At 48.8% G+C, this 13,140-nt stretch overlaps 1 protein-coding gene across 3 annotated transcripts; it reads left to right on the top strand.

The window, feature by feature from the left end:
- Positions 1-674: 674 nt before the first annotated feature.
- Positions 675-12,387, top strand: PIK3IP1 (phosphoinositide-3-kinase interacting protein 1). 3 transcript variants are annotated; one of them, XM_086682047.1, is made up of 7 exons: positions 675-937; positions 1,811-1,831; positions 1,952-2,071; positions 2,158-2,277; positions 3,232-3,432; positions 3,530-3,608; positions 10,671-12,387. In XM_086682047.1, exons 1-7 carry the CDS (start codon positions 868-870, stop codon positions 10,873-10,875), a joined length of 816 nt encoding a protein of 271 aa, XP_086538173.1. In that variant the 5' UTR covers positions 675-867; the 3' UTR covers positions 10,876-12,387. The 3 variants fall into 3 exon arrangements, with proteins under 3 accessions (XP_086538173.1, XP_086538174.1, XP_086538172.1); XM_086682048.1 differs by lacking the exon at positions 1,811-1,831; XM_086682046.1 differs by having other exon boundaries at positions 677-937; positions 1,811-2,071.
- The last annotated feature ends 753 nt before the right edge of the window (positions 12,388-13,140 follow it).

The raw sequence follows: 13,140 nt of genomic DNA on the forward strand, positions 1-13,140 counted from the left end.
TGTGGTGAGGTTTAATGATGGATATAAATCACTGTGAATGGATTTCCCACAGGGTGGAGGGGGGGAAAAAAAGCAAACATTTGACTTAACTTCCTCTATGAATCCAGGGCTGGTAGAAAGGGTAGACTATTAAATATAGCTGAGCAAATGTCCCAACGTTTGCCTAACATGTGTTTTAAACTAAAGAGACCTCTTCTGTATACCTAATATGTATGACACTCCAAAAATATAAACAAAGGAAAGTGACTGATCTGACCCTGGCAATGTCATACTGTTGTTTTTTTTTAAGTTCATAAAAACATATAAACCACAAAAGCCCTTTTTCTTTCTCAGGAATGAGTATAAAGAGTTACTTCCACCTAGATACTCTTTTTTGTGCCCCTTATGTGGTCTTGAATTCCTCCTACTAGTGTAGTTAGCACATTGTCCACCCTTGTGACTATAATTTCAAACCCTTCTCCCCACAATGATGCCTCTTGACAGAGTTACTCTTTCTGTACTCACACAAATGGAAACAGAAGAGATGAAAAGCCCTGAGGATGCAGTCAGTGTAGGTCTCAAACTGATCTTCTGCTAAGCACAACCTGAACTCTGCCTCTCTCTTCTCTGGGGGGAGTTTCTCTCTTGGCTTAGTGATCTTGCCTGGCATAGGAGGCTTAGGACCCAGGGGGCGCCTTTCAGCCGAAAAACACCTCGCTGCAGCAAGCTGGCTGGGAAGCTCCCAGTTCTAAAGAGAGGCTGTTTACCAGAAGAGCATAACAAGGGCAGGTCTGACTGCAAGGCTGGGACTGGGAGGCAGAGCCGACGCCAAGGGGACCCCGGCTGGGCACTGGTTGGTCAGTCACCTGCAAGACGAAGGAGAGGAGGATGCTCTTGGCCTGGGTGAAAACATTCCTCATCGGCAACATGCTCCTAGCAGAAGCCTATGGATCTGGAGGTGAGATTACAATCTTCCTTCCTGCAGCAACTTAATCAAGTAGAAAGGGTAAAGCTCCCTATTTCCTAAGCATGGCCAGGCTACACAGGAAGATGATAGGAAATGAAGCTTTTAGCTGGTTTCTGTTGTCCTATGAAGGCTTTTTTTTTTTTTTTTTCTTTCTCCTTTCCCTGTCAGTGGCTTGCAGCTCCATATTTGCCATTAAGAACAAAGGCAAGTAGCCACTTTCTTTTTCTTTTTCCTTGTCTGGGGCTCATGAGTGGGTGGAATTTGGGGTTCATCTCCCCTACTAAGTCCTACTCTTTTCAGGGGCTTTGCACAGCGTGGTTAGGGCATAGGCCCTCCTTCCCCAGCGTCTTCCTGTGACTCTCCTGCTGAGGGGAGTGGGAGTTTGGAGTCACATCCAGGCAGCGATGAGGCAGGTTCCCTCCGTTTGAGGCTTTTGCCCGAACGAATTAAGGCTTTTGAAGAATTCTCTTGGGAGGGAGTGTTGCTTGTCCAAGTGTGGTCACATCCGTGAAAGGAATACCCGAGTTTATGTAACATGGAATTACAACACAGGGATGAATTTCAGGGCTGGCTGTCCCCCCGACCCAAAACTCCGAACGTCTCCAAAAAGGAACCCGAACCCAGACCTCCCCCACACCCTCCTCTAAAGTGGCCACAAGTTCCAGAGTAACAACCCCTTGCACTTGTGCAGTGCTTTCTGGCTTGAAAGAAAGAAAGAAAAGGAAGGAAGGAAGGAAGAAAAGAAAAGAAAGAAAAATGAAATGAAATGAAATGCTAACAAGCTAACGTTGTCTGAGCAATGACTGAGGAGGGCCGGGCACCAGCAAGGGGCTTTAGAAGCGCTTTCTCTTCCTTCTCTTTCAGGCGTCACAACAACCCTTCAAGGCAGGTGGGGTTTTCCAAGTGAGGGCAGGGGGGCCCCGACGGGCCCAGCGTCGCCCAGCCGGGATAGACTCGGCTTCCCTGCCGGCCACTCAGTGTCCGGGGGGCTCCTCTTCATCACAGGCTGCTTCTGGGACAACGGCCACCTGTACCGGGCGGACCAGCCCTCCCCAGCGCCGGGCCTCCGATGCCTCAACTGGCTGGAGGCGCAGAGCGGCCTGGCGTCTGCCCCTGCGTCGGGTGGTGAGTGTCCGCCCCGGGCGGCGGGCGGGCGGCGACCGCGGTCTGGGTCCTGGCCCCGTCCCATGGCGCCTTCTCTCCCTTCCCAGACACCGGCAACCACAGCTATTGCCGGAACCCGGACCAGGACCCGCGCGGGCCCTGGTGCTACGTCAGGGGCGAGGCCGGCGCTCCCGAGAAGTGGCCTTGCGAGGACCTGCACTGCCCAGGTACCCGCCCAGACCCCGAAGCCCTCAGGACCCCAGAGCCCCCAGCACTTTGGGCAGCCTGGGAGCGGCCCTTACACCCGCTGCGCACGTGCGTCCGCGCGTCGCCGGTCGGCCCCGCCCCGCCCCCGCGCCACCCGATTGGCCAGGGCTGTCTCCAGGCCGCAGAGCTCAAAGCCCATTGGCCGCCGCCGCCTCTCTGAGTGAGCTCATCCTCCGCGAGCGCCTTGTAAACAACCGTGGGAGGCGAGGCCCCACCCCTTGGCCGCGAGCTCCATGCTTGGTGCGCAGCCTCGGGGAGCCCGCGGGACAGTAGTCCGGGTCTCAACGCCCTTAGGTAGCCCCTCCCTCAGCGTTTAGTGATCGTTTGGGGGAGCGTATGCTGTGTGTTAAGGTACTCTATTCACAGTCCCTCCTGGAAGGAAGCTGGTTGTGGGATCTGAGCCTCAGAGAAGTTTAGCGACGTATTCAAAGCAATGGCAAGGTCCAGATTTGACTCTGTTTCTCAGACTCCGGAACGAAGGCTTGTTGCTCCCGAGGCAGCAAGACCATTCCCTAGGGTTAGATTAAATGGAATATGTAAAGCATATAACATAGGGATTGGCAGGCAGTGTGGGCTCAGTAAATGTGAGCTGCTCACAGGGGTCGTGGATTGTTTCCTAGCGCAGAGGGGGACCCCCCTGGAGAAGATAGCAACTGAGCTGGGCCTTGGAAGATGGCAAGGATTCGAACAGATGAAGACGTGGGAGGCAGGAGAGGCTCTTTCTTATGTCCTTCCTCTCACATTTGCCTTGTCCCAACTGTAGTGTGACCCCATCAGACCTGGTCTTGCTCCTGGGGCAAGGATTGATTTCAGTATGTACAGACATTCTAAGGTGGACCCTCTCCCCCAACAGTTTCAGCTGTGGAGTTCACTCAGGCTACGCTAATGAGAGATATTTTACACTTCACTTCCAGAGACCACTTCCCAGTCCCCTCCAACCTTCACAACAGAAACTGAGGAGGCGTCTGAAGTGCCAAGTGGAGATGAGGTGCAGGTGTTCGCTCCTGCCAACGCCCTGCCTGCCCGGAGTGAGGCAGCAGCTGTGCAGCCAGTGATTGGGATCAGCCAGCGGGTGCGGGTGAACTCCAAGGAGAAAAAAGACCTGGGAACCCTGGGTACGATTGCCTCACCCATCCTTATGCGAATCATCAAGAAATATTTGCCGATGGGCTGGGGTGAGGCTAATGGGACCTTGTGTCCTGTCCTTGGCAGGCTATGTGCTGGGCATTACCATGATGGTGATCATCATCGCCATTGGAGCTGGCATCGTCTTGGGCTACACCTACAAGAGGTCAGTAGCTTCTCTTCTGGGCCCTCTGAAAGGACGGGAGGAAGGTACATAAAGTTGAATCAGACTTTTTTGTAGCATACATACCCAAAAAGGAAGTGAAGTATTAAAAGAGGAAAACAAGATGTACAGACTTGGTTCTAGTCTTTACCAGGTGGCCTTAGAAAACCCCTTTCCTTTAGTGTCTTTACTCCTCACCCAAAAGCATTGTGAGGTAGGAGTTCTTGTTCCTCATTTTACAGATGAGGAAGCTTTCATCAGAGAGGTGAAGTGACTTGCCCAAGGTCACACTCCCTGGGAGTGGCAGAACCTAGATTCAAACCCAGCTCTTTTGATACCAAATTCTCCACTGTCTAATCCAATATGCCTGGTATGGAAGCGAGTGGCACTGCAGAAATCAGTCTGGACACTCACTGCAGGGTCCCAGAGATTGAATTATTTCTGTGAGTTATAAAATTCTACTAGAAAAGGTTCCCAGCTACTCCTTTCACAGTTTGGGCTTGAATTTCCTGGGCCATAAGCAGGGATCTCCTATTTAGGACAGGAGGAAAAAAATGAGCTGGAGGATATAGAACCTGCTACTCATCACTACATATGAGAAAGCCAAAGAGGCTTCTCCTGGGAAACTCAGGGACCTGACCTGTGGCTGGGACAACAGGAGGAGGAATGCTCATTTTGAGAGGGCCCCTGAAATATCATGTGGAAAAGGCTCTCAAAGTCAGTGGTGGGTGCACGATAAGCCAGAGTTGCATTCATTTTTACAGTGCTGGCTTGTTCTGGGAAAATTATTTGCCGTTCTGGGCAAAATCAGGGGATTTGATTTCTAGCCCCGAGTGCTTTGATATGTCTCTTCTGAGGTCTGAGAAGGCTTCCTAAAAGGGATGTGACATGGTGGCCTGCATTTTCCAGTGGTAAGGGCTGTGAGTTCACAGCCCCAATGGATCACCCAGCATTAAATAAACCTGGGGTGTCCTTAGAGACAGTGTAGTCAACCTCCTCATTTTACAGATGAAAGGGGTGAAATAGTGGGTAAGAATAACAACAACAGGGGCGCCTGGGTGGCGCAGTCGGTTAGGTGTCCGACTTCAGCCAGGTCACGATCTCGCGGTCCGTGAGTTCGAGCCCCGCGTCAGGCTCTGGGCTGATGGCTCAGAGCCTGGAGCCTGTTTCCGATTCTGTGTCTCCCTCTCTCTCTGCCCCTCCCCCGTTCATGCTCTGTCTCTCTCTGTCCCAAAAATAAATAAACGTTGGAAAAAAAAAAAACAACAACAACAAGAAAGTGAACACTAACCATATGCCAGACCCTGCTTCAAGCAATTTGCATGCTTTAATTCAGTTCACACAATCACCCTTATGGTATTATGGTTACCATAATTTAATTTAATTTAATTTTTTATGGTTACCTCACACTTTATCTTATGAGGTAAATGCTGTTATTTACACGTTAGGAAACCAGTTTACATGTTAGGAAACAGAGGCAAGAGACGATACGTACCTTGCCTGAGGTCACACACCTAGCATTTGGTGGAGCCAAGTCTTAGTCCTGTCACTAGCTGTGTGACTTTGGGCAAGTTGCTTCTATTTCCTACTGCAGAGCACTGCTGTAGCTAAGGCATGTGATTGCTTAGCTCAGTGTGTAGCAGATACTAAGTGGTCAGTAAATAATAGTTTTTTTCTTTTCTGTAAAATGTGAGTACTGTACTAGCACTCTCTGAGCGCGTGTTTCTTCTCTGATTTTCTATGATTCAGGGAGCAGAGGTTCAAATAGAATAAGAATTGACCTAAGAGGGTCTCTTGACTTCCATTCCAAGGCTGTTTCCCTCAGTGGGATGGTTAACATGGCAGGTCCAGGGACACCTGTTTGTTCATTCAGAGAGTTAGAGGAAATGATGTGGTAGCCTTGGCCTACAAGTCATAATCAGACCTAAACCTGTTGGCTGAGTTTAGCCTTTGAAATATTTCCTCTTAACTCAGCCACTGGATAGAGTATGGCTTTACTCCAATCTTGTGACGGTTTCCAGGCCTCCAGGTATTTGAACTGACTTAAATGTTCTTAATTCTGAGCTCAATTCTCATGTGCAATGAGGAAGCCAGGCCTTTTTTTCTTCTAAATTTGCTTCTTTAGGCTGTTATAGGACTGCCCTGAAGCCTAGCATTTACTATCCTGTAAACTCAGGGCAAGGCACCAAGTCACCAGACTCCCTGTCACTAACTACTGGTCCACCCCTTTCCTCAGCAAAAGTGCTCTGAGAACAGACTATAACAGGAAACCGCATGTGGTCTAGAGGCAAGCTCTCAGCTCCCATCTCTCTCCAAAGTCAGAGAACAGAGTGTCCTGGAAAGAACTGTTGTGTATAGGTTCGGTCATTCCTCTGCACCTCCATTTCTTGACTATTGAATAGGGATATATGCCCCCTCCATGCACCCATACCTACCCACCCAAGATTATCATAAGTATTAAATATAAGCAGTAGGACACCAATCATGTTAGATAATCATAATAGCAGCCAACATTTATTGCATGCTTTTTATTTTTATTTATATGTTTACTTATTTTTGAGAGAGAGAGACAGAGTGCGAGTGGGGGAGGGGCAGAGAGAGAGGGAGACACAGAATCCAAAGCAGGCTCCAGGCTCTGAGCTGTCAGCCCAGAGCCTGAAATGGGGCTTGAACCCATGAACCGTGAGATCATGACCTGAGCTGAAGTTGGACGCTTAACCGACTGAGCCATCCAGGCGCCTCTGTTGCATGCTTTTTAAATAAATAGGGCCCTACTGAATGCTCTTCCCTGATCATCTGGCCCAAGTCTCATGACCACACTAGAAGGATCACTTTTTATACTGTTTTACAGTGAGCTGCTGAGGCCTAGAAGAGTTAAGTGCCACATCCAGGCTACACAGCCAGTAAGATGTGTGCAAGGATTAACAATATCTCCCAAAAGCTCAGCGAGGTTCAGCAGTGTCCTGCAAATTTGAATTGCAAAGGATATTAGGAAAAATGGAAACTTTCAAAATAAAATAGCTGGACTTATAAGTCAAAAGAACCAGGATCTAGTTCTGCAACTGCCATCAATTCTGGGTGCAACACTGGACAAGTAATTTACGTTCCTCATCTGTAAAAAGTGCAAAGGTAGGAGGTTGGATATGATGATCCTCTCAGCTCTAATATTTCCTAAAAAGGCAATATTACCTGTTGGTGGCTGCAGACAGTACTGAGTTCAAATCCTAGTTCTGCTGTTTGCTTAAATAAATGATTTCACCTTTCTGCATCTGCCTTCCCATCTCTAATCCTAATAGATACCATACAGGTTTGTTGTGAGGATGAAATTAGACAGTATAGTTGGACATAGGTTTTGTGTTCATAGCCTTAGCTGCCTTGAGGAACTTTTCCTGAGTAGCAGTGTGGTACAGCACTGCTTTCAACTGGGCAAACAGTGAAAAGAATAATTGGAAGAAACTGTGTTGCCTGAAGGAAGTCTGGGGTGTCTCTGTCACTCCAAAGAGGATGTCAGATGTGGGCAGCAGCTCCATCCACGCTTGCTGTCTCTGGCCCTGGGGCAGTCGTGGATAGAATTACTGCAACCCCTGAACTCTGCCAAAGACCATGAGGCTAATGGGATGGAGATTTCCCCTGGCTGGGAAGGGCAAGCAGGAACCAGGCTTCCTCTCAGGGGAATAAGGATGGCAGGTGGGTGTGGGTGAGGGCTCAGCCTGTCGGGTCTTTGTCACGGTTGTCTAGGCTACAAGACTCAGCCAGCCAGTCTGCAGCTCCCTCTCCCTGCCCTAAGTGCAGTGTCTGTGCTATCCAGAGGGAGCATTTATTTTCTGATAAAAAGGCAAGGGAAAAACTGTAAGTCAACACCACTCCACCCCCTTAGGAGGAGCTGAGTCAGTGAATAAACCTTTTGTTCTATCTTGGCTGCCAGACAACAGCCTGCCCCCTATCCCCACCGCCACCCCCCCCCCCAAAAAAAAGACATAAGAAGGGGCTGAGCTGTTTGATGGTCAGTGCAGCAGGCCTGGTGGCCTCAGATCTTAAAAGGAGCTGGGGACATCCTCTGCATCTCCAGGACTCATAGGCACCATTAACAGGAGGCCTGTGGGGTTGGGTGTGTTTTGAGGCTTGTAAATGGATGAGACTGTAATCCAGATGAATCCGAGCATCTCCTTCCTTTACCCTGACTGTTCTTCCAGTCCTGCTCTGCTCCATTAATATGAATTGATTTTTTTCCCCCCTAAAGACTTGTTTTTGATGATGTATCCTGACTATTATCGATAGCTGGCCACAGCCAGATGCTCGGTAAAGGAGGTAGCTGAGGGGGGCACCTGGGTGGCTCAGTCAGTTAAGCATCCCACTCTTGATGTCAGCTCAGGTCACGATCTTGTGGTCATGGGATCAAGCCCTACATTGGGCTCCATGCTGAGTGTGGAGCCTCATTAGGATTCTCTCTACCTCTCTCTTTGCTCCTCCACCACGTGTGTGCACTCTGTCTCAAAATAATAAATTAAAAAAAAAAAAAAAGGTAGGGGTGCCTGGGTGGCTCAGTTGGTTAAGTGTCCAACTTCAGCTCAGGTCATGATCTCACAGTCCGTGAGTTTGAGCCCCGTGTCAGGCTCTGTGCTGACAGCTCAGAGCCTGGAGTCTGCTTTGGATTCTGTGTCTCCCTCTCTCTCTGCCCTTCCCCTGCACATGCTCTGTCTCTATCTCAAGAATAAATAAAAACATTAAAAAAAAAAAAAAGGTAGCTGAGGAAAGCAGGACAACTCCAAAGCCTCAGTTTGTCTATAAAATGTGGATAATACTATCTTGCAAATTTAGTGTGGAAATGGTACATGTATAAAGTGCATGGCATCCAGTAGGTGCATAGGTAGCTCTTATCCTGGGTAATGGGAAGGTCATTTCCTCGCACCTTAGTAGGCACTCCGGATGTATGAGTTCTCACTTTATCTCTTCCTTTAGCCCTTTAGAGTTTGAAACTCAGGCCCTGGCAAAGGAGACTTGCATACTCCACCTCTTTTGTTAATTGCCACTTGGCCTTCTGCTGGCTTGAGGGCTCCCTTAATAAAGTTAAACCCAGACCTACATAGGCAACCTTGAAGAATCTGGCCTTTTATTATGGAGGAAAGTGTTTCCTTCTGTAGTGGCAGCTGTAACTGATGAGCAGTGCCCAAGGGCAAAGTGAATCTTAGGCTGAGTGGGGATGCACTTGGTCCAGACAACTGTCTTCCCAGGTCCCTCCATTTCCTTTTTGGAGTGCTCTGGGGGTTATTCTGCTGCAAGAGTTGGTGGTGTCCAGTAGAGACAAATGATAAGGATGGGGCAAGTGCTCAGGGTTGCACATGCAAAAAATTCAGTCACCTAGGGTGACTCACAAATTTGTCTTCTGTGACCTTATGAGAATTAGGGAATCAGAGCACATCTCCTATGAGGGATCATCTAGAATATCAGGGGCCTTGGAGGTTATCAAGTCCAACTCCTTGTTTTAAAAATGATAAAATTAAGGCCCAGAGAGGAGGGGAGTTGCTGAGGTCACATAAACCTCAGCAAAATAATTGCCTTGGCTGGTCAGTAGGAGTTTCCTTGGGAAACCATATTAAGATAACATTGCTTGGTAAAGTCAAGTCATATTCAGGGCAAATCATAATAATCTCCTCTGTGAGTTTTACAGCAGTTCCAGTGTTTTCAAAATGCATTCACATTCATTGCTATTTTGAGGCAGATACTGTCCCCCTTTCATAGATGAGGAAACCAAGGCTCAGCAAGGCTGAGTGTCAGGTGTCACACAGTCAAGGCTGAGCTGGTACTAGAATACAAGAAAACTGGTTGATTTAAAGACAGTTCTGAGGCACCTGTGCAGCCCCCAGGCCCCTCCAGGCCCTGCTGTTTTCTCAATACTGTTTTCCAGTCTCTGGAAACTTGTCATTGCACCTTATACCATGATGAATATGTAATCCATCTGATCTCAGCTATCTTCCTGAGGTCTGAAGTAGGCTTTTTTTTTCACCTAGTCATCCATCAGCTGTCAGTTTCAAGGCCTCTTTGGGGTGGGCTCCTTCCAGAAAGATTTCCCATGACAGTTGAGCCCATGTTTCTAGTTGTGGCTTCAGAGTATGTTAGTGTGGACCCAGATCTGGGTCCTGGGTGCTGGTTATGGTATGCAGTGTGTTAGGCACTCACCAAACCCTTCAGCCTGCAACAGGGGTAATCCAGGCCAGTGGGAAGGACCCTACATGTGCAGCCAGAAGACTGGGTTTGAGTTCCTGTGCCACTATTTCTTTGGGGTGACTCTGATCGGTTCAGAACTTCTCTGAATATTAGTTGGAGTCCAGCAGACTTGGGTTTGAGCCCATTATGTTATTGGAGAATTCTTTCACTTCTCTGAGCTATTTCCTCATCTGTAAAATGAATGGTAAGACCTAATTCTTAGGGTTTAGCCAAGGATGAAGTGTGATAAGGTACACATCATCCTTAGCATGGAGTAAGCACTCCATTTGAGTAAAATGGGGCAACACCATGGCCTGAGTCATTAAGCACCATGAAAATTCAAAGATGTGTGAACCTAAAGGTGTCTGATGGTCAGTCTCATTGTTTCCCACTGACCTGATAGCCCTCAGTCCCTTTTGCCCACTGTGTGGGCTAGGGACAGTCCTTATTTCCAGCCAGGGCTCACACCTTCCAGCACTTTAGGACAAGACAGCTGTCTCAGAACAGGTCAGTTTTCTGCACAACTTTATGGGTTAGGACTGAGATGGTTCTCTGGGTCTCTTGGAGCCCTGGGCTTAAAGAACAAAATCGTTATCTTAAGTCTCTCTTCTATACACTATCTTCATTGAGCCTGTCTGCAGCTGTGTGAGATTCAGGCTGCTACACACCCATTTTACAGATGAGGAAGCAGAGACCAGAGGTGTAAGAACTTCGTGTCAGGGCAAAATGGAAATCTTATACCTCAGCTACTGAATTGCTGACCATGGTTAGCCTCAGCCCCTGCCTGAGCGCAGCATTGCTATTTAATGAGCAAAGCCATTCAGGAGGCACAGCCTCAATGCTTACCTCTTTTCCTGCCAGGGGGAAGGACCTGAAAGAGCAGCATGACCAGCGTGTGTGTGAGAGGGAGATGCAGCGAATCACCCTGCCCTTGTCTGCCTTCACCAATCCGACCTGTGAGATCGTGGATGAGAAGACTATTGTAGTCCACACCAACCAGACTCCAGTGGACCTTCAGGAGGGCAGTGCCCCTCTCATGGGCCAGGCAGGCACTCCTGGGGCCTGAGCTGCCAACAATGGGCAAGAGCCCATGCAGACACTGGTGCAGGACATCCTACTCTCCTTCAGCTGGGAGGATCTACACTTTTTGTTGTGGTTAAAATCCTCCCTCGACTTTTTGTTTTCTTAATTCTAAAACAGAAGCAGGTGGTGTGCTGAGGGCAAGTCTGGGTAGGGTCCTACCAATGCTCCTCCTCCATCCCTTGGAGCAGGGTTTTGCCTGTGGATGGAGACAGTGGCAGCCCCCACAGCAATGCTGCTGACAAGGGCTTCCAAACATTGCTTGTGCCCTGGATCTGAACCAGGGACAGGCAAGGAGCTCCCCCAGGTTCCTCTGTGCTTTATTATCTAAGATGGCCTCAGTCTCCGCCTTTCTGTTTGTTCTCCGTGTGCTTGAGTGGCGCATACTGTTATCCATAGTTCGGGACAGACAGGTCAGGAGGCAGTATTTCAAAAATACAGTTTTTAAAATATTTGGGATGGAACTCCCTACTGACTTTGAGAACCAGAAATGAATTTGTACAAAAGTCAAAACTATGGGTTGAGAATGGGATCTAGGTTGGAGGCTCCTGGGGGGTGCTCCAGCTTGCTAGCAGTGATGTGCCTTGATAACTGTGGGCTGGCCCTGGGCCCAGGGACTCTTCCTGTTTTGAAAGGAAAGGAAGGGAAGAATCGCACTGAACATTCCACTTGGGAAGAAGGCAGAGAAGGATCTATGGCTGCCTTAGGCCACAGGACTCAAGGGGGACCTGGGGAACCCTAGACAGTTTGTTCAGGGTGGACATTGGCCTCTTTTCATTTTGCAGGGGTAAGACATCAGCCAACTAACCTATGGGAATTACACTGTGGGGCCTTGTGAGCTGCTTCTGAGAGGTTAACTCAGAAACTAAGCTCAGAGGCAAGGTAATAAAGTGCTTCAGGGCTTGCCCCTGCAGTGGCTTGAGTTTGCAGGTGGCTCTGTGGCCTCCAGGCTAATGCATTCCCGTGAGGGTAGTACGGCTAGGCTCACAACCCCTAACTTGTAAAACAATCAACCATTGGAAGGGACCTTAGGGTTCCTCAAGCCTTTTAGACACAGGGACCCAGAGGGGGAAAGTGATGCCCAAGGTCATAGAGCATAGGCATGGCTGAGAGGAAAGTAACATTTCTCCACAGCACTGTGCTTCACTGAGCCAATGGCTCAGCAGGGCCTCCAAGTCCTGATGTCACACTTGGAGGCCTTAGCAGTGCTCCCTGCCCAGAGCTTCCTTCCACTGCCCCATGTGGAAAGGGGGCTTAGAGGGGCCCATTCTCTTCAGCAGACTATTCCTGGGAGTGGTTTGCTGAGGGGCCTAGGCCTCATGGGTCCCTTGGTGTTAGTGATGCTGAAGAAAAGAACAGTATATTACTGGTTTCTACTTTTCTATAAAAGCATTTCTCTGTGTACATGTTTTATATACCTCATTCTGATACCTGCATATAAAGTGCAGTAAATTGCTCTGCATTTGACTTGTATAAATTAAAAAAACAAAAAGCTGTGTATCACCAAGTTTTTATGGGGTACAAGGACATTCCTCCGCTAAGCTGGAAGTTTTTAGTTACCTTGTCCATACCTGTGTGGCAAGCTCTGGCTTTCCCTCATTAACTCTGGCCCTGTGTCTGGGAGATGGCAAGTGAGTGGTGTGTTAACTGTTGCCTCTGTTCTGTCATCACCAGGAATCATTCAGGTTGAAGCTGCAGGAAAGATGGGTATGCTGGTTTGGTCACTGCAAATCCTCTCCCCTTCACCATTTTTCCCAAGGTGGAGGTAGTTAAAATGAACATCCAGGCAGCCGTTGGCAGGGGCTGGAGACAGGTGTGATTGGTGGTGCTGCAGCAGCAAAAGGGAAGGATGGATGTGCAGAGGAGGCTGGGTCCTTGGGATGCAGGAAGCAGCTCTGAGCAGAGAAAGGCCCCTGGGGATGGTGAGGGAGGGGGGTGGGGTGGGGTGAGGGGAGTGGAGGGGAACTCCTAGAGCTCTAGAAGAAGTTACCAACAGGACTTTCAGCACAAGATTTCAACAACATGTTCTCTGCCTCTAGGAATACCCAGGGTGATCTCTGTCCATGCCTAGACATTGCTCTGTAGTTCTACAAATAAGGGGCACCCTAGAATATCAGTTTTGCCAGGAATTGGAGTCTGTCCTTAAGTTGAACTTAAGGGTATATGGATTTATACTGTGTCCAGGATCCCACTAGGCAGATAATATCCTGCCCAATGCTTCACATCTCCCATGTGTAGAAGTAAGAATAGG

This window comes from Puma concolor, chromosome D3 (assembly GCF_028749965.1).
Source record: "Puma concolor isolate L17-30 chromosome D3, mPumCon1.1.hap2, whole genome shotgun sequence".
In the NCBI taxonomy this organism is placed as follows: Eukaryota; Metazoa; Chordata; class Mammalia; order Carnivora; family Felidae; genus Puma; species Puma concolor.